Source organism: Trichosurus vulpecula, chromosome 5, assembly GCF_011100635.1.
Source record: "Trichosurus vulpecula isolate mTriVul1 chromosome 5, mTriVul1.pri, whole genome shotgun sequence".
NCBI lineage: Eukaryota > Metazoa > Chordata > Mammalia > Diprotodontia > Phalangeridae > Trichosurus > Trichosurus vulpecula.
Window position 1 is genome coordinate 188,569,411 of NC_050577.1, and position 26,746 is coordinate 188,596,156.

The window sequence follows — 26,746 nt, forward strand, 5'->3', positions numbered from 1 at the left end:
GTTACGTAAAGGAAAGAATTGTCTTCATGTTCATGTCTATTTCTCAAGCACTTGTGACAGCTGGTGTCATGATCTTCTGATTCTGAAATCTTTTCATTATTCCATGGTGCCCCCTATATGGTCACACTTTTAACAAATAATGTTGGTGGCATTTGTTTGCCTTGGCTAAGTTTGAAAATTGTTCCCCCTTTCCAAATTCAAGAAATTCATCCTTTGTGTATTACTGTTTACCAGTTGCCTTAGCTTATATCTAAACAAATATCTAAGGAGTTGAATCTTTTCAAATTTAAAAAGTATATACATTTATTTGTTAAAAATACTAAAAATGTTATCCCTTGCTGTGTCCCTAACCACTGTGTTGCACCATAAGTGCTCTAGTTCTAACTACTCTAGTTCCAGTTTTAATTTGTAATTTTTGGTTAAACTAAATAAACCATACATCATTTTCTGTTTTGGAAATGTCAGCAATTCTTTATTTTCAAATAAAGCCTACTTTCCTACTCAATGTTTAATCTGCATCTAAATTTGCTACATAGATTTTTTTTTATTTGTGTGTTGGGGGAAGGCAACAATAATCCTCAATACGAATATACTCTTTTTCAGTCAAAGATCTGAAATACTATGACTTCCAGGAAGCTATAGGTATAAAGCAAAAATAGCTGGTGTATGCAAAACTCCTATAAGAGTATGAAGTAGTAGGAAGACCACTGAATGTGGAATCTAGAGTTCTGGGATAAAATCTTGGCTCTAACATTTACTGTCACTTCACTGACCCAAGTTCCTGTTTTCATTATAGTGTAGTGGAAACAGCATTGGATTTGGAGACAGAGCAATTGGTTGCAAACTCCAACTAAACTACTTGGTATCTATGTGAGCTTAAAGAAGTCATGTGGCCTTTTTAGTCCTCAGTATCATCATCTGCAAAACAAGGGAATTGGAGTAAGTGGTCTTTAACATCTCTCCTAAAAAATCTACAGAAAAATGGAAATACTACTCAAATTATCTATTGGGGAAGAAAGTGCTTAGTAAAGCTTAAAGAGCAAAGAAATATTAATTATTTTAAGAAGAAAAAAGTGAATACTCCTAAAGCCTAAATGTGTATTGATAATTATGTTAACTTCTGTGTTGTGTCAATGTTTTTTTTCTGTGCATAAAGCACCTACCCCTTCCCCAAAAAGTTGCTATTCAGCAGTTTATTCAAAACATAATTTTGAGACCTAGTGAGATGGTAACTGATATGAAGGAACACAACAATTTCCCCATCTACTACTCAGTTTAATTTCCAGCTTTGGAAAGATCTTGAGGTTCAGAAACAGGGTCAAAGACAGCTCTCAATTTGAGCCTACTGAACAAGACATGGAGAAAATTCAGGAATGCCCCAGGGGCAGCAATGAGTAAACAGTTCTACTATTTAAAATGCTCTTTCTATATAACAGAAAGAAATGTCAATTTCTGAACAAATGGTAACCACCATCCTAAGACTGCCCATATATACGATGTAAAAATGACAAATATGGGTGTAACAACAATGTAGCTTGCCACTACTGTGGCTGTGTAAAGCCAACAACATCAGCACACAGAAGGGCTGCCAGCACAGTTTCTTTGATTTGCTTTTCTAAGGAAAGCAACTTTAAGGGGTTAACAATCTCACTTTAATCAAACATACATATATAATTCACATAGTTCAGGTGGAAAAACCAGCACCCTGGACTTCAGGGAAAATACAAATAGAAATTACAAACAGAAAATATCAACAGATCAAATAACAGAAACCAGTAGATGGGCTTCTAGCTTTCTGTCCAACACCTCAGTACATAGTTACCAGGGAAGCACCAATATTTGGGTTTTCAAGCCGGGGGCTCCTTAACAACGGCTACCCCGAGTCTCGTCTGGTCAAATCACACAACACTCTTCCAGTGAGTGAGAGCCCCAAGCAAAATGCTAACCTCTGAGTTTATATACCCTGTTCAGGGTCAAAGGGCCTCACAACCATGTGAACTCAAACCTATATGAACTAGGCTTTTCCTTGACTTAAGCAGGTCATCAAATATTCTTGATTTAATCAAAGAAAAAAAGGCCAGACTCATTAAAGGCACCTAATTACCTAAGTGTTCCAAAAGAGAAAACAGTAAAAAAAAAAAGTCCCACCCTAATTACCAATGGGAAATACAAAAAACTCTGAAAAAAACTTTAACACAATTATACAAATAAGGGTCAGCAGACTAAGAATACCATTCATGTTGCTAAAATAATATCTTGCAGGACCAAAATGGGCAAACTTTTAGATACTGGCAAATAAATTGTTATTGTTTTCTTGGTAAAGTATATGTTACATGATTAGTTCTAGTCAAATGTAAATAGTTTAAATATTAAAATTGGATTGGAGTGACTTTACGCTTGGATAGATTATTTGTATTTTTTGAGAAAACTGTCATAATTATGAAAAATCATAACATTAAGTATCCCATTTATAGTAATTAAATAGATTTTTCGGTGAACAGGACATTCTTTAACTATAGCTTTCATTTGAATGTGAGTGGACAAGGAAACCTAACAATGATGAGAAGTAGACTCCTTCCTTTTCTGTTTAAATTTAATTTTAGATATATTTTTATTTTTCTTATGAACTTATTTTGATTAAGAACTTAATAAGAATTGTATTAAGAATCTTATCAACAATTGAAAATCTCAAGATACAATTAACAAAAAAGCAAAAAAGAGAATTGTGTCTCTCTTCAAAAAGAGAAATACAAACTTTTAGTAACTATGTAAATGAATGGAATATTATAAATCACTAATAAGGGGAATGCAAATGAAAACAACTATTAAATTTCACCTAACACCCAGAAATTGACAAAAATGGCAAAAATGGGATTTTAAAAAACAATGGACACACTATTGGTGAAGCTGACAATTGGTCTAACAATTCTGGAAAGAAATTTGGAATTATATGGGGAAAGTGACAAACCAGAACCAAAAGATTAGGTATAACTGGGGCAATCATATCAGCCCAATACACATGCCCTGATCTGCTCTAGCAAAGGCATCCCCTAGGGCACCTAAGTGGAGCTGAGCTGAGCCAAGCTCCTTTGGCCATTTGTGGAGACCATAAGATCATTGATAAAGGATTTAGCAATGATATAGTAATCCCTAATTTTCCCCATGGTTGCAACAGAGGGAAGGAGCTACCTCAAAACCAATTAGTCAGGAAGTGCCTACTTAGTAGACTTTAAAAGGAGAGATAACTTCCATTCTTTGTTCTCTTCTTCCTCTTGCCTGAAAGTGTGGTATGGTACCCCAGAGCACTCACGGGATGTTCCCTGAAAGAAGGGAGATAATTTATTTTCACCTTCTTCCTCTGGACAACAATGGCTATTCCAAAAATATGGAAGCATCTCCTTTCTGTCCTGAGCCGTCCCCTGAAGAATTTTAGTCCATGGTAGCCTATGTTTTTTCCCAATCTTTTGAAATGTGTTTTCCCAAAATCTAGAGTGCATGTCAGACTATGTCCAGATTTCCTCTTTTTCTGTTGCAAATTCTGAATAAAGCAATCACTTTCCCTAAAGATTCTGGAAATCTGGTCCTCCCTATTAATGAGAATCAGATACAAAATAGCATTCCTCCTCATTGGTTGTTCAGCCTTTTGAAAGATTAAATGATTGATAAAGCAGATCAATTAGCTATAAGCTGTTCTGTTTTTGGAAAAAAGAAAGCTCTGGCAGATATCTGGATAACTGAAATTCCAATCACTCCCATATGATGCCTCTGTGCCAAGCTTGTGATCTGTTTCCCAAGCTCTTCATCTCTGTTTGTTCTTTCCAAGTGGTCTATTATATAGTATGCTTTAATGACAAAATCAATTCTGTTTCTCTCTCCTTTGACCCATGCCTAAATACAGTCATGCTTCTCTCATTCTGGTTCTTAAGTTTCCTCAAATGAATATACTTTCTTAAAATACAATTCTACACATACCACAAACATTTTTCTGCCTTTTTTCTTTTAAATAAGGCATAGCCATCCAGAGTTATATTCTACTCATGAGTATCATTTCACCACATCTCAGTAATACATATTAGGCTATATTAGCCTTGCATCGAGACCTCTCATTTTTCTTATCTGATGCCTAAACTTTAGTCATTTGTGGATAGACACTTGAGGCCATGAATTTTATATTGGATTACTATTTCTTATTTTACATTTTTGTCAATACGTGCCTATGAGTCTTTTGTGTTTTAAGCACTTATTTTATGTGGAAGGAAATAAATAGCTGTGTTATATCTGATTTACTTTGTATAGTGAGTATCTTTTTTGAAGAAACCCTGTTAATCCCTTTGAGGGAGACTGTAGTCATGTTTCATGCCTACATTTTGCTTTGGAGTTTTTCCTCCCAGATTTTTAATTTAGGAGTCCAAGTGTGTTGTCATGTAAAACAATAAAAAAAAGCCTTTTAAGAAGTCTATTTTTTAGGGATCAGGCTCTCCCTGGGATTGAACCCCATCAGCCTGAGCCAAGAGCCAAGGTCCTTTATTGGAAGAGGGCATCCTGTGACCCATTGGCTGAAGATTTTATACCACAATATATCAAAATCATGACTCTAACCAAATCCCTTGGTTCCAAATTCAGTGTTCTTTCTACTATATAAAGCTGGATCTATGTGCCTCCTATGTAGCTACTAAGTCTATGTGTCCTTTTTTAACAATTTTTTTATTTTACCAAAACACAAATACAAAATAGAGAAAAGAAACAAAAATATATGATAAACTTAAATACAAAGAAAGAAAAAAGCATGTTGTACATAGCAGAACACAGGAGAGGATTCAAAATACGTAACAATACATTTTCATTTCAAGAAAGCCTGTATGATAAATAATATACCTTGTGTTGAGAATTGTTCATCTTTTCTTTGTTTCCTTGTGTTTTCTTTTGTTCTCTGCTGTGCAATTTTTAACTTTGTTCTTTTATCCCCTCCCCTACACCCCCAGAAGGCTACAATATAATTTAGATATTTCTTAATATATACATACACATACAGATATATACATACACTTACACATATATACATGCATATATAGACATATACTTTCCCAAACATAATCTATTCCTGATCTTTGTTTTTTATGTTTGTATATATCTTTTGTTTCCCATCCTTCCTGTCTCCTCTACTTTACTTATACCTGCTACATCACCTTCCTACTACTTACCTACCCCCCTCCTCCACCAACCATCCTGCCCTCCCATTACTTGCCTTCCCCTCTCCAAGGATCCCTCCCCTATCCTCCCATTCCCATTAATCTAAACACCCTTTACCTGTTCTCTCATTCTCCCCCCTAAAAATCCCTCCCTTGTCCTCTCTCCCCTCACTAAACCCCTACCATTTTATTTCTTCTAAATTTAGAAGACTTTTGTACTTTTCTGAATATATATGTATTGTTCCCTCTTAAACCCATTCCTGGTGAAAGCAGGTTACCAGGACTACCAACCCTCCTCCCCCATCTAAATCCTCTGCATCCTTTCTTCTTCTTGCACCTCTTTTATATAAAATAATTACTGTTTTTAGTTGTTTCTAAATGGTTTTACTTTTTAAATTCATATCATAGTCAGGTTTATACCCCTCTTTCTTATGAACTTGACAATTATTGATAAGAATGTTAGACATACATTTTACATTTTATGTTATATAAAAGGTAAGCAGTCTGTTCTTATGCATCCCTTATAGTCAGTCTTTGGTGTGTACCTTATGTTTCTCTTGGTTCTTGTATGTCAAATCTTCTATTAAGTTGAGGATTTTTTTAACAAAGTCTTGAAAGTCTGAGGGTTTGTCAAATGTCCATTTTTTCCATTCAAGATAATACTGAAATGTGAATGTTATATTTTTGGCCGGAGCCCCATGTCCTTTGCTCTTCGATATATTGTGTTCCAAGACCTGCAGTCCTTTAGTGTCTCTGCTGCTAGGTCTTGTGTAATTCTAATTGTGGTGCCATCATATTTAAATTGTTTTAATCTTGATGCTTTTAATATTTTATTGTTGAGCTGGGGGTTCTGGAATTTTGTTATGGGCTTCCGAAGCCTCATAACTATGCTTGGGGTTCCCCCCAAGCCCCAGGCCTTTGCCTAGGCAAAGGACCTGATCTCGCGGACAATGTACGGGGCAGGAGCTGAAAAGATGGTGAGGGGCTCCGTTTATTATTTCAGCAAGCAGCACATTTATATCTTTAGTGTTGTAGGTACATTCTTTGGTTACGTGGGTGAAGGACAGGTAAAACTCAATTCACCTGGGTCCTAGGACTGCCCCAACTCCACCTACTCTCCTCCCCTTCTCTTCCCGCAATACCCAAAGCTCCCTGCGGGCAGGCAGTCCAGGCAAAGACCGGAAACTCCACGTGGTCAGGCAGCCGGAAGTTCCACGTGGTCAGGCAGGTCCAGGTACTGGCGAAGACCTAGAATTGCCAGGGAGGCAACAAAGGTGAGACCCCTCCTCCTGGCTCCACCCACATCCCAAAGCCCTGAGTTTATCTCAGCAGGTCCCTGGGGCTGGAGGTCTGAGGAGGACAGGGCTTGGCTCTAACTCGGCCCCTAACAGAATTTGACTACGATATTCCTATGAGTTTTCCTCATAGGATCTCTTTTGAGTGCTGTGTGATGGATTTTTTCTATTTCTACTTCCCTGCCTTGTTCTAATGCTTCAGGACAATTTTTTAAAATTATTTCTTGTATTATTGTATCAAGATTCTCTTTTTGATCATGACTTTCAGTTACTCCAATTATTTTTATATTTCCTCTCCTTGATCTATTCTCCAAATCTGTTGTTTTTCTTATGTTTCACTTTCCCTTCTATTTTTTAATTATTCATGTTTTGTTTAATTATTTCTTGACCTCTTATAATTTCACTGGCTTCCCTTTGCCCAATTCTAATTTTGAAGGTGTCATTTTCCTCCTTGAGATTCTGGATCTCCTTTTCTAATTGGTTGATTTTCCTTTCATAACCTTCTTGTTTTTCTTGGATTATTTTTTTTTTTTTAGTTTTTCCTCCATCTCTGTCATTTGATTTTTAAAGCCTTTTTTAAGATCTTCCATAAATTCTTTTTGGGCAAGTGACCATTTGACATTGCTCTTTGGGAGTTTCTTTACTTCAATATCCTCCTCTGAAGATGAATCCCGGTCATCTCTATTTCCGTAATAAGTTTCTATGGTTGGATTCTTTCCCCTTTGCCTGTGCATTTTTTTTTTGGTAGTAATACCTCTAGCTCTGGGATATGGGAACTGGTGCCTCTTGGCCCAGATCTTTAGTTCTCTCCTCTAGCCTGGAACCAAAGCCAAAACTCCAACCTTCTGTAAGTGCCCACAGCCAGAGGCTTTCTACCCCACTGCTTCTGCACTCACCAGGCGTGTGCTGGTTCCTTCTTGTCCCCACCACTCCTTGCAACACAGCTGAGTCTGGCGTTCCTCGTCAGCAGAGGTTCCCGCAGCCTTCCTGGGCTCAAACACACAACTCCCCTGACTATCCCAGGGTGAAAGTTCCAGTGGCTGGGGCCCAGGCAGCCTCTCAGACCAACTAACCCTGGGGCTAGTTGTTTAAGCGGCTTCCCAGCAGGGACCAAACCTAGTCCTGGGGTTTTTCGTCAGATCTTCTCAAACTATCTGGGGAAAACCCCAGTTGTACCCCTATTTTTCTTTGTCTCCACTCACACTTTGTTTGCCCTAAGGTGCTATTTTAACTCTTTTGTGGGGGAAAATCTTAAGAGCTTGGAATTTTCTGATCTACTCTGCCATCTTCCCCGAATCCTCTCCTTCTAATAGACTCAATAGTTTTACTTTGAAATTTCAAGTATGTTCTTATTACTGCTGTGTGGTTTGATTGGTAAACTCCTACCTTCCAAAATTGCATGCCATTATCCCCTCACTTAGATGACCAAAGATCCAATAATCCTTTATCCAAAAGCATTTTTGTGTCTTTATTACTGGCCTCTAGTTTATAATAACATTCAAACATTACCTTTTGTTTAATATTTTCCCATTTCATTAATGAACTCAAATTACTCTATTATAAACCCAGCTAGTCACCTAAAAGTACTAGCATTTTGTTACCAAATTAACTTTCTTATCTGAATTTCAACCAAAAATAAAAAAAAATGTAATAATGATAAGATATTGCACTCTCCAAAACAGATTTTCTTTATTTCTTGGCACTGTTCTGGATTTTTAAATTAAAGTATCAGAAATTATTAGACTCAAATTATTTCTTGATCTACTATTCAAATTCTTCTGAAATATTGCTTCACCTGCCTCACTATTTAAACCTTTATCAGTGTAAAGCAGATGAGTTCCCACACATATTCAAAAGGATTCATGTAATTCAATATAATTTAGGGGAGGAGGACAAGAGTGCAAATAAACTAATTAAACAAACAAATCAGATTTGGACACAGCTGTGTGACAAAAGAAGTTTAAATACTTGCGTATATTGTGCTCTCAGATCTGCAAAACGAATAACATTAATGTGCAAAGAATATTATGAAATTGTAGCATGGAGGTGTGAAATTCAAAGCAAAGATCTTATTTCATTAGAGGGCAAAGGAAAAAAACACAAGTTTAAACCACTTATGCTAGTCTTATTCAAGGAGGTTAGTCATGCCTGTTACAAACTTTAAAAAACTTCAAGAGAAACTCTTTATAAATCACCAAAAAGATAGGAAGAAGAAAAGGGATGGCAGTGAATTCCCTGTATCACAGACCAAGAAAAAACTTCAGGCTCGAATCTGTTTGCTGCTGGTGGAGTTGTGTGAAAGGTTTACTTTTTTTGCCATCGTCTGTAATATGATTATTTTTTGCACTGTAAAGCTAGGGTACCACAATTACCAGGCAGTCATTGTGAACCTCAGTTTCATTGGGACTTCCATGCTTACACCTGTGTTTGTGGGATGGCTGGCTGATACCTGCCTTGAGAGGACCAGACTGGTGTATGTTTGTTCATTTCTGCATTTTGTAGGTTAGTGGTATCTCTTTGTATTTCTTAAAATTTGATTTATAATTTAAAATGAGTTTTTTTGCTTATGTTATTGCTACCCTGCTCTCAGTCCAAATTAGGCTGTATGGAGAAAATGTTTTTCTTATACTCTGTTTGTGTGTGTATTTAGAAGTTGGTGAAAGGTTGGGGTTTTTTTGTTTGTTTTTAATGAGTTGTGAAATGTATGTATTTACTTGCATGGCTATTGCACAAATGCGGCTAACATAGTCACTAAATAATGACTTAGCACACTATTATTCTCTGTAAAGCTTAAGATTCAATAACCTTAGATCTCTGTTTCAATAACCTTATTCTGTGATAAAGGCTGTTTAATGTCTATGAAAAAAATACAGGATCTTTCACTTTATGATGGTTTTCATAAAAAGGATTACCACCTAATGTGCTATTCAGTAATGAACAATTAATACAAAATAATACTTTGTGAAATGTGGACAAGTGGAAAATGGAGAAATTCAAAGTTACCTCATAAAAATACCCATTTTTACTATCCAAAACATGCCTCATGTGGTATGAAAAGTGGTGGAGGATGGAGTCTACAATGGCTCCTGACGTGTTTGGTACATCCACAGCTATGAGAAATGAGGAATCTAGTTCTGAGAAAATCTGTTCAAGACTAATGCAATCTATTGAGAAGTAAATATTTTTGGTGGATGTAGATGGAAAGAAGCTAGCACAAACTGATTTTTTTGGCTCAGTGAATCATTTTGATCTAGTCTGTCATTTGGGGCTCAATTAGATCCAATAATTTTCATTCAATAAGCACTTATTGAAATGGAATTGAGAACAATTTGTGAAAATAGCTAGATCATACCAAGTGGTTATAGAGGAAGTCTGTGTTGGAATCTATAATAATTGTAAAGATGTTGAGGAATCAAGTTTCTAGTTAGCCAAAGAAGGGAAAGATACCTTATTACTACCCCTAAAAAGGTGACCAAGAGAATATCAGGTGCCAAAAGTGCCAACCTGTATATCACCTTTCCCACTCCCACTTTACACTTTACACTCACATCAAAGGAATCCTTAATGAGAAAATTAAAAGAGAATGGACAAATTTTTGCAAGCAATATTCTGCAATAAACTATACTTTTACCACTATACAATTAATTGGAAGATATACAGGATTTTTTTTAATCCCACTGTTCTTACAGTTTGTTGGTTACAAATAGGCATTTGGTTCAATTAGAGTAAAACTTTTTAATTTAAATTTATTTATTATAAGTATTTATTTTCTCTCACTCCTCCCAAGACCCCCACATTATTTTTCTTTTTCTTCTTTTTAACTCAATTTTATTTTATTTTCAGTTCAGAATTCTCTCCTTCCGATCTCTCCCTACCTCCCACCTATTGAAAAAGCAAAAAAAGAAAATCCATTACAAATTTGTATACAAATTTCTGTAGTATCTACATCCCAAGAAAGTTTTATTCTACACTCTGAGTCCATCACCTCTTTATCTGAAGGTGGAGAGCCTGTTTAATCATGAGTCCTATGAAAATGTGGTTGGTTTTGTTGTGCTGATCAGAGTTCCCTACTCTGTCAAAGTTATGTCTTTACAATTTTGTTGCTATTATATGTATTGTTTTCCTGATTTTCCTCACTTCATTTCGCATCAGTTTCATACAAATCTTCCCAGGATTTTCTAAAACCAGTCCCTTCAGGTTTCTTACATAATCATAACATTTCATCAATACATACATAATAATTTGTTCAGTTAATTGTTCCCCAATTGATGTGGCCCTCTGAGTTTTCAATTTTTGCCATCATGAAAAGAGCTGCTACAAATATATTTGTACATATCTACTATTTTAAATCATATCTACTTTCCTTTTTATCTTTACTAGCGTATACACTAGTAGTGATATCATTTGGTCAGTAGGAATGCATAGTTTAATAGCTTTGGGGGCACACTTCCAAATTAGCTTCCAAACTGGCCAGACCAGTTCACAGCTCCTCCAACACTGCATTAATGTACCTGCTTTTTTTCCCCACAGCTCCTTCTGCATTTTTCATTTTTCTTACTTGTCAATTTTAAGCAATTAAAGCATTTAGCAATAAAAGAAATAAACAAAAAAACCTTTTCATACAAATATGGATAGTCCAGCCAAACAGATTCCCACACTGGTTAAGTACAAAAAACTATGTCTCTCTCTCTTTTAAGTCTTTCTGGCAGGAGATAGGCTCTATGTTTCAACTTCAGGATTCTGGATTTGTATTTTTTTTAATTTCATTGATCAGAGTTCTAAAGTCTTTCAAAGTTGTGTTTTTCTTCATAGTGTTGCCACTGTATAAAGTATTTTCCAAGTTCTACTAATTTCACTTTGCAAAATTACAAGTTGATTCTTAAATAATCCATTTTATCATTTCTTGTGGCACAATAATATGCCACAATTTGTTTGGCTATTCCTCATTGGCAAAACACTCCCTTAGTTTCCAGTTTGGGGCTGCTAAAAAAAGAACTATAGTTGTTTGATCCTTTTTCTTCTTTCTTTGTTGTCTTTGGGATATAGGCCTAATAATAGAACAAAACTTAAAGACATTCTTTCAGCAACACATCTTTTGCACACATCAAAGTTATTCTAGCTTCCAAGAAATATGTAACAACCAAGATGAACTTGTTTAACAACACCCTGATCACAAATATCAATCAAAGCATGATTTAGGGAGCCATAAGTTCCCCAAAGATGTCTGCCACTAAAATGGAAGTGATCCAGTGAAAAGTTCAAATGTAAGAGGATCTCCTACAGACAGTAAAATCTACAGTATGGTCCTATATATAGTTAACATCATGTGGAAACATTTCAGAAGCCCCTAAATGAAATCTGTAACAATGGAAAAAACTTGGTTCCAAGCAAGATAGTGAATGAAAAATGACTATTGTTAAGACTATGATAGGTAATTGGATAGACAATCAACAAGCAAGTCAGACGGACAACTGACAAGTTAATCAATCAAGAAATATTTATTAAGTACTTACTAAGTGCCACGTACCCTGTTAAGCGCTCATAAGAAAAAGAAAAGGGGAAAAGCAGTGTCTCTTCTCAAGGAGCTCAGAGTCTAATGGAGGAGACAACAAGCAAAAAAAGGATATAAGACAGGATAACTTGAGAATATTCTCAGAGGGAAAGGATTAAGATTAAGGAGAAGTGGGAGAAACTTTTTCCAGAAGGTGGAACTTCAGAAGATACTTTAAGGAAGTCAATGAAACCAGGTGGCAGGGATGAGGAGGAAGAGCATTCCAGACCTGGAAGACAGACAATGAAAATACACCATCAGGAAATAAGATGTCATGTGCCAATAAAAACAAAGAGGCCAGTGTTACTGGATGGAGTATGTGGAAGGGAGTAGGGTATAAGAAAACTGGAAAAGTAGGAAAGGGGCAATATTGTGTAAGGCTTTGAAAAACACGGAGAGGATCTTATATTTTATTCTGGAAATAATAGGGAGCCACTGGAATTCATGGAATGGGGGCATGAGGATAAAAGGGGAGATATGTTAGACAAAGACCTCAAAAAGAAAATAATTAAGGGTCTGAATTGAATAGGAAGAGGGTAATGGTCTGGATAGCCTTTGGGAAATGTCAAAATTCTTTAATAATTCCAAACTTCTCCCAAAAATAAAGGCCCCACATTTTCTACCAATATTCTACTAGAGGAATATGACTGTGAGTTGTGGTAAAGCTATAGTCTCTGAAGAATTGCAGTAGTATAGCCCATTGATAAAGATGTGTAGTGATTGAGAGTAGGCCGCAAAATATTATAATCTAGGAACTACAAAACAGAAGTAGAGTAAAGGATGTCACCAAATAAATGAATAAAAAAGATATGTTGGAAACCTAGTGAAAGCAAAGGGGATAGTCCATAGTCTTCATGATATTTGCATAATGTCAAGAGAAATCAAGGAAGGCTCCCCTGTTTATTGAGAAGGCCTCATATGAATATCCACATTTGACTCAATTAGAGCCACGTGAATATGTGATTTTTAAGCATTTAATTGACCTCTTGTTGTGCTTTATCACTTTTCTGGGAACTCTGAGGAATACAATAGATCCCTTGATGTTGACATCTAATAGGCAAGACAACAAACATGCTTGGAAAAACTAGAGAATCAAAGCCATGCATAATACATCTACCCCGACCGCTATATAAGACAGGGCTGTCCAACCTTAGGTTTTTATTGAAACAATAGACGAAATATTTTGATTTGCCATTTTAGTGAGAGCTCTGGGATAGCTTGGCTTTGTTTACTACTTGTGTAAATTTCTATGCTTGGAGGCAGGCCACATAAATCACACATTTTGGACATCCCTGACATAAGAGATGAAAAGTAATCAGAGTATAGCTGGGATACTCAAGATACACTTTTTGAAAGGAGTGGGTTTGATACCAGATTGTGAAAGAACATCCATGAACAGTGGAGAATGATTCAGTGGTGACACAGATTGGATTCAGTCATGCTTAAGTTGAAAACAACATTAATAACAAATGGCATTTGGGAGCCAAAATGGTGGCATATAGGCAGCCACTTGGCTGAATTCTCCCTCTGCTGAAATTCCCCTCCAAACAACTTTAAAAGAATGCCTCACATCAAATTCTGAAGTGGCAGAGCAACAAAAGTTTGGGGTGAGACGTTTTTCTAGTCTAAGACAACTTAGAAGATCAGGAGAAGTCTGTGCCACTGGGATGGGAGTTGGCCCAGAGGGCAGCACAGGCCATGACAACCCCAGCAGCAGGCCTTGGAGGCAGCTGCAACAGGGGCAGCTTCAGCAGCTTTCAGTCCACAGATAGCAAAGGGGTCAGACAACTGGTCAGAAAGAGATTACAAGGGACGCTCTGCTGGCACTAGGCTGCATTACCCATATGCAGCTCTGGGTCACAGTTCCAGGGCAAAGAGCAACACTAGCACTTGCAGGCAGAAAGGTATGACACAGTTGCAGGGTGGAGAAGGATGCTCGTGGTGGCTCACAGGACAGACCTTGGTGTCAGTTCCAAGGCAGGAAGGAGCACTAGCACTTATGGCTGCAGGAGAGCAGCAGACCTAGTCACAGCTCCAGGGCCAAAAGGAGCCATAGCATGTGTAGCTGTAAAGGAGCAAGGACCTTTTTCTGGGTAAAGACTGGAGCACTGGCCAGGGGAGCAGTGACCACACCTCTCCTTGGATCATACCACCTTGAAAGCACCAAAAACTTACAGATCCCCAGAATTAGCTCTAAAAACAGCAGCACAAAAACTTGGATTATATTATTGTCTGGAAAGGAAGTTTCTATTATCTATACTTTTAAAAATTTGGGATACATGATCAATGTTTATAAAAATACATTAGATGGAATGAAATATATATTCTTTAATAACTCATCAGAAACTGCCAAAGGTCATTCAATTCTACTTTCTCCCTCATTCTATTCATTTCTATATTTTCCTTCTTGTAAATCTTTGTTAGATTTACTCAGCTCAGCAAGAGAAATATTCAATTCTCTCACAATTATTGTATTCCCCTCAATGACCTTTTGTTACTCCTTTAAGATTTCATAAAGGTGTCATGTAGTATATATGTATTTGTACATATTAGGTTTTTTCATTGTCTACATTGCCTTTTAAACATTATGGAGCTTCTGTTAATCTTTTCTGACATTATCAATTTTTACTGTTGCCTTGATTAAAATCGTATTCTCAATTTTGGTTATTTAAAATGCCCTAAAGCTTAATAGATTTTTTGATGAGTTCATCACTTTCATTCTTCATGTGTCTCTGTTGAAATTATATATATATATATATATATATATATATATATATATATATATATATAATACACATATATATATGTACATATATCTATAAGTGTGTGTATACACACATGTATACACACATACATGTATATACAAATTATGCATACATACACATACATATGCAACAGATTATTGGGCTTTAGTTTATTATCCACTTTCTTTTAATTAAAAACTTCAATCCATTCCTATCTAGAGTTCTAATCTGTGTTTTCTTCCATTAAATTAAATACAGTATTTTTTCCGCCTTATCCACCTCTTTAAAATCAGAACTTAGTTACTCTGGTTTTGCTACACTAATCTGAGCCTAGCCTTCTCACTCAAACTCTCCAATTCTACCACCATAGTAAACACTCTTTCTAAAAGCAAATTAAGTCTAGCTGATCAATCAATATCATTTGATTAGCAAGGAGAAAACACATTGGTGGGGGCTCATAAGCTAAAGCATTAGAATTAGTGATGCTCAGGTGCTAGTTCTGGGAACCAGACATGGTAGTGTACATGGGCACTGGAAAAGGAAGACCAGAACCTACACGAGCTACAAAAGTCATAAAACAGAGAGACTAATTGGCTTCCTCAAAGTAGTATAGTAACTACAAGAGCCAGGATTCAACCACAGATCTTCTAACTACCAATTTTGTGCTTTCTCTACTATGCTATACTGCCTAGTTTACAGTATGTAGCCAACAGTGATGTGCAGATGAGAAGTGGCAAAAAAAAATATCATGGATACATGATCAGCAAATTGAATTAGTGGATTATGTATCTCCAAGATAATAAAAAATTATGAAAAAGGCCTCATATAGCCTCCTGGATATAGCCTCCCTGCGAGACATATAAGAAAATATGAAGACATATATAAAGCACTATCTAAATTGCAGCTAAATCTTTTTTCAGAAAGATTTTTTTTGGACCTTCTGTTGTTTGTTTTTCAGAAGTTTTGCTGGTTAGATAAGAAAGTATAGCTTTCGTTGTGTTTGCCCTTTGTTCTCAAAGAGGATCATGACATCAGGGAAATGATGACATGACTTGCAGTTGACTTTGATTTGAGTGAGGGAGGGCTGTGCAAGGTCACCAGCTTCACTTTCTTCTCCAGAGCCATATGAGTCCAGTGGCCTGATATTCACCAGGACTCAGGAGATGGCCCAGGATGCATTAGGAGACCCTGGCCCTTTCAGGCTAAGGTCTTTTCAGGTTCTCACTTTCAGTGAGGTAAAGCCCATTCAGTGAATAGGCCTCTTTAAGAAGTTAATCAAGGGATGGCCCCTTTAATCAAAAACCCCAAAAAAAAGTCAAACTGGGAGGGGAAGACACTCAGTGTTCCTGCCCAAAAGAGAAACAGTAACATTTTACTATTTAGATTCACTCTGTGCTAGGAGGGCAGGAATCTATTATCCAATCTATGAGCTCCAGAGTGACTTGGGTGGAAGAATGTAGAGAGGCATTGGACAAAGTATACTAAAATCACAGATTGATCAAAGCATCAAATTTTAAGAAAATATTTGTCACGTACATGTGACTTATTCCTTTCTAACAGGGAGGGGTATTTTAAGGACATTCAGTCTGGTCATTTAGAGAACACTTGGCAAATGATTAGGCCATAAGTGTTAATAATCAGCTCAGAATTTGCCAGATCCTATCACTCACTCACTATTTACCATTTTGGTAAATGGAAGATCTAAAATAGGTCTGTTATTATTCCTCAGCTTCTTTTAGGACTATTGTCTGTGCTCCTAAAAAACATTCCATACATTCCTCTACCTACTTTTGGAATATCTCTTTAAGCTGGAAGAAGCTTGGTACTTAAAAGGTCTCTAGCATTACTGTTTGCTGAGAGGAATGAGTCAAAAAAATATGAGTTTTGTCTAATCCTACAAGTGCACTTTGCACACTGGCTGGAAGAGGAGTGGTAACAATAATCACATAATGAGCATTTATTCTATGTTTACTACATGCCTGGCTCTGTGTTATGTATCAGAGTGATTATACAGAACCATTTGATTTGTTCTCTGCCCTCCAGGAGCTTACCATCTTGCTGCAGGGACAAAATTAACATATATGAAGCAAACAGAAACTGAATGTTAAATTGTGTAGTACTGACTCCAAGTATTATAGAAGCACAAAGGACAGAGTGATTATTGTGACTTGAAACAAAGAACTTTCTAAAACATAGATCACCTGAAGGACAAATGGAAAAGATAGCCCTCCTCTGATGCTCATCATGCCACCTTCCTGCTTATAGTGCATTGTGTTATTTAAGTCATCTCATAAAACCCTCTTCCAGTCCAATATGGGTCAATATCTAATACTGAATTCCAGCATATGAGAAAAGAAAGGAGACAGAAAAGTAGGAAGAATCAGAATAAAGGAAATAAAAGGGATGGAGAAGGTGTACTATGGACTCATTTCAAGCTGAAGAACTAATCTTTAATGCAGTTTTTCAATCATGAGAGTTGTCTCTGAGATACCTTAAGTCAATCAAGTTCTCTCTCATTTCTCTCATTCATCTAATTAGTAATTTAGCACCTTGAGTAGTCAAAGGACCTCTTTACATGGTCTATGTGTTGATTTATTTTGCTTGACTATAACTACTTGTTACACGGGAGGGTTCTTTCTCGGCTGGGTCGGGTTAAAGCAATCAGAAAGTGACTATGATGAAGAAAAAAAGGGGGAAAAAATCAATAAAATAGTTTTAAGATAGTCAATACTCCTCCTAAGCAATTTCACTTACCTCATTTTCACCTTTGGAGGCTGAGTATCCACAAGTTTATAGTCAGTTGAATATCCCAACTTAGAACATGGTGTTAAGGTTTGTTTTTTTTTTTTTTAAGATTATAATTGTCAGAGGATTTTGGGAAAATGGTGGAGTAGGTTAGAAAACTTTCAGCTCTCCAAATTTCCTCCACAAAAAAAGGCAACATCGCCTCAAAGCAGCAGAAATAAACACAGGGTAAAGCAACTATCCTCCTAAGACAATCTGAGAAGACCACTGAAAAGAACCAATCTCCAGGGGCCGAGGTTTGGCCTGAATGGGGAGAACCCACAAACAATCCCTGGGGGCAGCTGGGTTGAAAGGCAGCCTCTGTTTTAGAAACTTTCATCTAGGGATTTGGGGGGGGGCCTCAAGGGCCTTGGGAAAAAGGAGAAGGGGAAGGGGAGGAGGAGTCTACGGCAAAAGAGGAAAGACACGAGACGAAGAAACGGCAGGACGGGTAGCACCATGAATCCGTTGTGACGCGCGACTAGAGCGGCTGTGCGGGAGGAAGGAGAGGAGTAAGCAGCGGAGTTCTTCGCCATGAACCTGCAGGGCCTCTTCCAGGACTTTAACCCAAGTAAATTCCTCATCTACGCTTGCCTGCTGCTGTTTTCCGTGCTGCTGGCCCTTCGACTAGATGGCATTATTCAGTGGAGTTATTGGGTCGTCTTTGCTCCAGTATGGCTGTGGAAATTAATGGTCATCGTTGGCGCCTCAGTTGGAACTGGAGTCTGGGCAAGTAAGCCCCAAAATCGAGCAGAAGGAGAAACCTGCGTGGAGTTTAAAGCCATGTTAATTGCCGCAGGCATCCACGTGCTCCTGTTGATGTTTGAGGTTCTGGTCTGTGACAGGATTGAGAGGGGAGGCCATTTTTGGTTTCTGGTCTTCATGCCGCTCTTCTTCACCTCTCCGGTATCCGTTGCAGCCAGCGTGTGGGGATTCCAACATGACAGGTCACTTGAGTTAGAGATCCTGTGCTCCGTCAACATTCTGCAGTTTATATTCATTGCCTTAAGACTGGACAAGATCATCCACTGGCCCTGGCTAGTTGTTTGCACTCCTCTGTGGATTTTGATGTCCTTCTTGTGCCTGGTCGTGTTGTATTACATAGTCTGGTCCATCTTGTTCTTCCGCTCTATGGATGTGATTGCGGAACAAAGGAGAACACATGTAACAATGACTATCAGCTGCGTGACCATTGTCATTCCACTGCTTACATTTGAGATTCTGCTAGTTCTTAAACTGGATGGCCACAATGCATTCTCATATGTGCCTATATTTGTTCCACTTTGGCTTTCATTAATAACCCTAATGACAACAACATTTGGACAGAAAGGAGGCAATCAATGGTGGTTCGGAATTGGTAAAGATTTCTGTCAGTTTCTGCTTGAAATTTTCCCTTTTCTAAGAGAATATGGAAATATTTCATATGATCTACGTCATGAAGACAGTGAGGAAACTGAAGAAACACCGGTCCGGGAACCTCAAAAAATTGCTCCTGTGGTCCGAAAGAAGATGACAGTAATTACACAGAGCCCTGGAAAATATGTCCTGCCACCTCCAAAATTAAATATAGATATGCCAGATTAAGTTGAAATTCAGAAATTGGATGTGGCATAAAAGATAAAAAAGACAAATATCTGCTATGTTACTTTGCCTACATTCTAAACTGGAACTGGAAATAGAGTCAAATCTTTTCATCTCATGCTTTGAATAAATATCACAGCCACTACTGAACCATCAGTATGTAATATATAGATATTGACAGTTATTTTAATATATGTCTGTGTGTGAGAAAGCTTTCAAGATTGATACTTTAAAAGTTTCTATCAGCAAGTTAAATTGGTTTCTTAAGATTGACCAATGGGGTACTTGCCTAGCTGTGTTTAAATACTACCATGCCTTCCAAAAGTAGTATTAGTCTCAATGATGAAACACAATCTACAACTAGCGTAAATATTTCTCTATTCCACTACTTGTTTCAAAGCATCATATGCATTATTTTTAGTGTTGCTCCTGTTAATATTTTCTTTGGGCATGCTCATAACTATCTTTAATGGTGTAACTGGTGAACTTTCCTAATGGAGTGACTCCATGCCTGTATAGTAGTTATATGAATGTTTTAGCAATGTGTAATATATTCTGTTAAAACTCTAGTTCTGTACAGTATAATTATATTATGTTAAAGTATTTTTAAAAAGCTTATATATGAAGATATATGTCTATTGTGGAAGAGGTCTTTTCAAGTCTTTTAAAAATATTAATGTGTGTCTTTCTGGTGTGGCAATTTATTAAAGTAGTTGACAGGACCACAGAGACTGAAAATGCTGTTGACTGGAAATTCTGATTTTTGTATATTTAGGGCTATACTAATCAATCAGTGAATATAATTTCAAAGTTTGATGTATCGTATTATCAGTAACCAGATTTAGGTACCAATTCCATTTGGAAATGGGCATTTTTAGCTTTCATTTGCATATGGCATTCCTGTCTTGTTGATGCAATACCAGATTGTTCAGCTCTGTTATTTACCACTTTCAGTCACCACATCTGCAGCAGGTCTGATCTTAGAATACCGAAAATTAGAAAGAAATAAATGTTATGTCCATTTCTAAAATGTTTGGAATCATAGATTGCAATACTAGAAAACATTCATTATCATTGGAATACTGAGAGTTGACTAAGGTGGGAGTTGGAAGGAGGAAACATAAATCAGAATTAAATTTATTTTGAGGTCTGAAATGACTTAGTGGCCATAGGTAATGCTATACCAGTTCAGGCACTTTTACAAATGAATTGAAAAGTAATTTGTTAGTATTGTCCCAGTTTTGAGAAAGTAAGTGAGATTCTTCCAGCATGACCGACCACCTTTTGACTACAAATGAAAAGAAAGAACTGTTTGCCACTTTTCCTCAGGATAGATCTAAATGTGTTTGATTTGACAATATATGCAATTTTTAAAAATTGTCTGAATTCTGTTTAATGTAAATTATATAAATAACTAAAACCTTTGCACTGGCCTAGGGACAGATATGTTCTGTTGGGGGACAGGGGAGAGGGAAGGAACATAGGTTTTCCAGTTTTGTGTGTAAAAACTTGAGTAAAAATTCACTGTTTTTCCCTCTACATAGCTGTTCAATAAACTGGTTCCTCATTTTTCATGTGCAAAAAAAAGAAAAAAAGAAACTTTCATCTCACAGACAGTGTGGGAGTATGACCACTGAGTAGGAGAAGATTGAAGGACCTTGCTTTGTTGAGGGATGACAAGCACAGCTGTGCTGACCAGATGTGTCCTGGGCTGTGGCTTCAGGGAGAAGGAGTGGTGAGTGCCCCTAATTAGTACACACCTGGTGAGTGCAGTAGCAAGTGGTAGGGACTCTGTTGGGCACTTATTCGCCAGAGGGCAAAATCCCTGGTTTCAGTTCCAGGGCAGAGAGGACAGCTGTGGTTTGTAGCCACCAGAGAGATGGCAGGGAGCAAGATCATTTGCAGGATACCATTACCTGGGGCTCTAGCCATGGCTTAGGAGTGGAGAGGAAAGACCAAGGTTGAGCCCCAGACAGGCCTCAGAAAATAACAGTAAGAAGAGCCTGAGGCTTAGGGCATTGTTCCCCATAACTGGGGACTACAACTTGATTACACAAATAGTTGCTACAAAGAAAATAAAACAAAAAATAAATAAAAATGAGTAAGCAAAGGAGAAGCTTAGTAAGAAAAAATAGGAAGGAGGAAAATACACAGGTAATTGTAGCTTTGAATGTGAATGGGATGAATTTACCCATAAAACAGAAACTGATGGCAAATCAATATTTGAATTCAACAATGTGTGGCTTTCAGGAAGCATTATAAAAAGTGAAAGTTATACACATTGATAAAAGGATAAAGAAGATCTGGGTTCATATTCAGAGGAAGATAATGGAGCTAAAAAAAGCCAATCCTTTTGTAATGAGAAGTGTCACATGTTCCCCATTACAAAAAGAGTTCTTGGAAGAACTCAAAAAGGATTTTAAAAATCAAATAAGAGAGATTGAGGAAAAATTAGAAATAAATAACAGCAATCCAAGAAAATTGAGGAGAAAGTCAACCAATTTGAAATACAGAATCAAAAACTTAAGAAAATAATTCCTTGAAAACTAGAATTGGGCAAGGGGAAGCTAATGACATTCTAAGATACAACAAAATAATAAAATAAGAAGAATGAAAAAATAGAAGAGAAAATGAAACATCTTGTCAGAAAAACAACTGATCTGGAGGAAAGATCAGGGAGAAATAATATAAGAATAGTTGGACTACCAGAAAAATATGTTTTAAAAAAAGAGTCTTGATGCAAGATTACAAGAAATTATCAAGGAAAATTTCCCTGAAGTTATAGAAGAAGGCAAAGAAAAAATAGAAAAAATCCACCAATCACCACCTGAAAGAAATCCCAGGAGGAAAACCTACAGGAATATCATAGCCAAGCTTCAAAGCTCCCAGACTAAGGAAAAAATATTGGAAGCAACATCAATAACCAAAAAAAAAACAATTTAAATATCATGGAGCTACAATAAGGATTAGATGAGACCTAGAAGCTACTGTATTGAAAGACCATAGGTCTTGGAATACTATATTCCATAGAACAAAAGAGCTGGGGTTATGACCAAAGGTAACTTACCCAGCAAAATTAATTATAATCCTGAATGAAAAAAATGGACATTTAACAAACTGAAAGACTTTCATGTTTTTGTGACAAAAAACCCAAAACTTAAAGGAAAATTCAGCATATGTCATCCAAGAGAAATATAAGAAAAACACTAAAGACCAAATATAAGGAACTTATAAGGTCAAATTGTTTACTTCTTATATGTGAAAATGTTATCAGTTCCTTTATGACTGTCATTTATATTTGGGTTGTTTGAAAGAAAGGCTTGGGCTGATCTAAGTATGATGAGATTCTAAAAAAGTAAAACTATAGGGAGAAATAAAATAGAGTAATTTTCTCATTCACATGAGGCATAAAAGAAAAAGCTGATACAGAAGAAGCTGATGGGGGGAGGGCAGGTAGTTCTGGAACCTTACTCTCGTTGGGAATCCATTAAAGAGGGAAATATATATATATTAAATATATGTGTATATACATATATATATATATACATGTGTATATATATACACACATATACATATATATACACATATACGTATGTGTGTATATATATGTACATATGTATATGTATAGTGTATGTATGTACACATATACATATATGCATGTATGTGTATATATGTATATATAAAAGTCTTCTAAATTCAGAAAGAAAAGGGCAAGAGGATAGGTGAGGGGAGAGGATAAGGAAGGGACTTTTAGTGGGTTGGGTAGGTTAAGGAATAGGAGGGCAAAGTAGTGTGTAGAAGTAAAACATGAGTGAGGAGAGATAGAGTAAATAGGGTGAGAAGGTTAGTGAGGAGAAATCGGAAGGAGGAAAATACACACGTAATTGCAGCTTTGAATGCAAATGGGATGAATTTACCTATAAAGCAGAAATTGATAGATTAAATTTGAATTCAACAATGTGTTGCTTTCAGGAAATATTACAAAAATGAGAATTACACACAAAGATAAAATAAAGGGCAGTAGTAGAATTTATCATGTAAAAAAAAGCATGGATAGTAATCGTGACCTCAGACAAAGTTAAAATTAAAAAAAGATTAAATCAAAAGTGAACAATAGAGAAACTACACTATGTGTCAACAATATTACTCAATTTAGCTTTAGACCATTTAAAATCTCTAGACAGTATAAAATATCTGAGTTTATGCCTACTAAAACAGACATAGAAACTATACGAACATAAACATAAGGCACTTTTTATACAAATAAACTCAGATCTAAGTGAAGTATTATTTATTGTTCATGGCTAGGTAAAGCTAACATAAATTTCAGATGACAGTTTTACTGAATTTATTTATTCAATGTCATCCCAATTAAATTACTAAAAAATATTTTACTGACTTAGAAAAACTAATAACAAAATTCATTTGGAAGAGCAAAAGGTCAGAAACTTCAAATAAACCAAGAAAAAAAGATATAAAGGAAGTAGATTCAGCAGTATCAGACTTTAAACTATATTATAAAGTAAAACATTTTTGAAATATAAAAAGAAAAATTCAATTATTTTATTTCAAAATTTTCTTGCATAAATAAAACCTATGTAGCCAAGAATAGAAGGAATGCAGAAAATTGGGGGAAAACTTTTATAGACAATCTCACAGATAGGATGTGATTAGGTTGAAATATTGCTGTGGTATAGAAATGATGAGGTGGTTGATTTAGAAAAACATGAGGAAAGACTTGAACTTATGAAGGAAAATGCTATACACCCTCAGAGAAACAGATGACAAGCAGAAATAAGCATAGTTTGGTCTTACATCCTTGTATATGAGTGTATGTGTGTATACATGTATATTTTATATCTTTATCTATATCCATGCTTAATTGTAGTCTTCTTTAGGGTGTGGTGTGAAACAAAGTAAAAAGTACATAGCAGAGAATAAAAGAAAACCAACAAGGAAGCAAAGAAAAGCTGGGCAGCTTTGAACACAATATGTAGTATTTATTATATAGGTTTTCTTGAAATTGAAATTTATTGCTTTATATTGAATCCTTTCCTATGGTTTGCTGTGTACATGGCAATGTTTTTTTTTTCTTTTCTCATTTTGTATTTAAGTTTAAAATAAAAAAATTTATATTAAAAAATAAAAGAAAAATAAAAAGGTGTCTACCTTTAAAATGATTAGAATTGTCCTAAAAAAGGGAATAAAACTTAGCACTTGTTTGATAACTTAATTGATTATTCAAACACTGTTAATTTTATCTTTTGTTTTGCCCACAGGTACTGCTATGCTACCTGTTGTTGCTTTTCCCTCAGAAGATTTCTATGTAGACTCTCACTATGTTATTCACGGCCTACCTAAAAAGGAACAAAATATCCTGTTTTATTTAGGACTACTGGCAACCTGCCTTGGAACTGGGGGAATAAGAACCATAGTCTGTCCACTGAGTTCCTACAGACTTCAGGAGTATGGACCAAAGAAACTAATGTCCTTTTTTACCTGGTAGGTAACTAAATAGTTTGTAGCATAGAAATTATTTGGTCAAATACTATTATTTAATGTAAATTGAATTAAAGCTTTGAGATTTACAGTTGATGGAAATCTCTGTGGCCTTTAGTGCAATATTCCCAAATTCATCTCAAATAGACATTGATTGCCCCATAACTTCAATGAAAATCATTACTCTTCTATAAAATGGGAATGTACTCTTTTTTAAAATGGTGTTTCAGGACATTTAATCAAAGAGATTGAGGAGAATGTATTCATCAGTAAACAAGACTTATAAAGAAAATGAATGTTTACATCACCAAATATTTGTATATGTGACCTGGTCATCCACAAATGTCTCTGGGGCTCTTAGCTACATCCAAGTACGTTGCAGAGTGTTTGGGGTTAATCTTAATTACTCAAATATGGTTCAAACTCCCATCCCAGTCACACTCGGGTAGTAGTAGTAGTAGTAGTAGTAGTAGTAGTAGTAGTAGTAGTAGTAGTAGCAGCAGCAGCAGCAGCAATAGTAGTAAAGATTTGAAAATTTTTTGCCTATATTATCTCACACAGTCCTTACAATAACACTGTGAGAAAGATACTATTATGATCCCTGCTTTACAGATGAGAAAACTGAGACTTAAAGAGGTTAGGCCCCATTTCACGTAGCTGGTAAGCCTCTAAGTTAAAATTTGAACTCACCTCTTCCAGACTCCAAGAGCAGTGTTCTCTGCAGGAGGCCCTTAGCTGGCAATATGTATGCATAGCAAATTAGGGAAAATACCACCATGAATAGCAAATATATGTAACATGAGCAAAGCACACCACATAGCAAACACATTTTTTATACAATACATACGAATGGATGTTTCAATTACATACCAAACACACATATGTACTGCAATGCGTAGTGCTACTTGAGTAGCTGCTTCTCTCCTTTCTCATCAAAGGTGATTAGTGAACTTGGTCACTGGACTAATCGGCCTGGCACTTTGACCAGGATTTCTTGGGCTCAGTATCCACAGAATTCCTTGCCTATGGCCCTAATCTTGGTGTGACTCAGGCTGATTATCTCTGTCTACATGTTTCAAGGTTCCTTTTGTCATCTAGGTGACTTCATGGGTAGAATACCATCTTAAAAAGGGGTTGTTCCTATATCCAGCCTTTACTTCTGTCTGTACAGTGACTAAGGACCTCTTTAGGACCAGGATATACATGCTCGACTTCTCGGATAGAACCAGTTAGTATTCACGTGCTTTCTCACCCACACAGGTACCTGAATAGTTATCAAGCTCAGACAGTCTCTCTAAAATTATTGAGATTTCTGAGCATGGTCTGCTACTTAGAATCCACTTGGTGACTTTCTTTTCCTACCACTTACCAAGGAGTCCTTCTAACTCTCCAATAGATGGTTGTGATGAATTCATTGTCTGATGGATCCCTTAACATTTTCTAGGGCTATTTGACAGCTATATTTCCCAATCTTTCAACTCTTTCAAATGGATAGTTTTCTATTGGTCTGCTGTGCACCCCAAGACTCATTAGCAGAACTTTATTATATTACTTAAAATATTGGCAACAGATGCAAGTATCATCCTATTGCTTTTCTCTTTTTTGGAGTTTTTGGGAACTGAGACCACAATTAATGCAACAGGCCTTCTTTAACTGTCACTCACTTGAGAACATACTGGTTGTGATTCTTTCCATCTTTTCCATCTTCTAAAACTCCAGAGCACAAGTAAAAGGGCACGTATGACTCTCACAAAAACATTATCAATTATAGTGGTAAGCCTGTAGCATCATTCCTTGTAGTATTGTTTGCACATACTAGCAATTTCACATGTTAACTCTACTTGGCTTCTTGTTAAGATCTTGGGGTTCTCAAAGTGTTTAGTAATGTGGAACTGAAATACTCAAACTGTGGAATTCCCTGAAGGTGGGAAAGTATGGCTCTAGGCTTCTTGATTCCTACCAAGGCTACCACTTCCTTAAGGAAGTTGTTTATAAAGTCTCCACCTTGATCAGAGTGGATCTTGACAGGGAAGCCATACATAGAGAAATATTTCTCCCACAACACCTTGACACTTTTAGAAGTTTTCTGGATCATCGTTGAGG

The 26,746-nt window shown here is 36.4% G+C and overlaps 2 protein-coding genes across 3 annotated transcripts in view; both read left to right on the plus strand.

The window, feature by feature from the left end:
* Positions 1-8,628: 8,628 nt before the first annotated feature.
* SLC15A5 (solute carrier family 15 member 5) overlaps positions 8,629-26,746 on the plus strand; it is a 152,646-nt gene continuing 134,528 nt past the window's right edge. Inside the window, exons 1-2 of the mRNA XM_036760669.1 lie at positions 8,629-8,986; positions 24,424-24,646. Of these exons, the coding sequence (XP_036616564.1) occupies positions 8,629-8,986; positions 24,424-24,646 (581 nt within the window). The remainder of the gene's footprint in view (positions 8,987-24,423; positions 24,647-26,746) is intronic.
* Positions 18,098-19,147, plus strand: LOC118851832 (transmembrane protein 185A-like). Of its 2 annotated transcripts, XM_036761400.1 has the most exons (2): positions 18,098-18,134; positions 18,288-19,147. In XM_036761400.1, the coding sequence occupies exons 1-2, from the start codon at positions 18,098-18,100 to the stop codon at positions 19,145-19,147; spliced, it is 897 nt and encodes a 298-aa protein (XP_036617295.1). The 2 variants fall into 2 exon arrangements, with proteins under 2 accessions (XP_036617295.1, XP_036617294.1); XM_036761399.1 differs by having other exon boundaries at positions 18,098-19,147.

Excerpts from the sequence above, each read along its gene's own strand:
- LOC118851832 (XM_036761399.1), top strand. The coding sequence starts at position 18,098 with ATGAACCTGCAGGGCCTCTTCCAGGACTTTAACCCAAGTAAATTCCTC.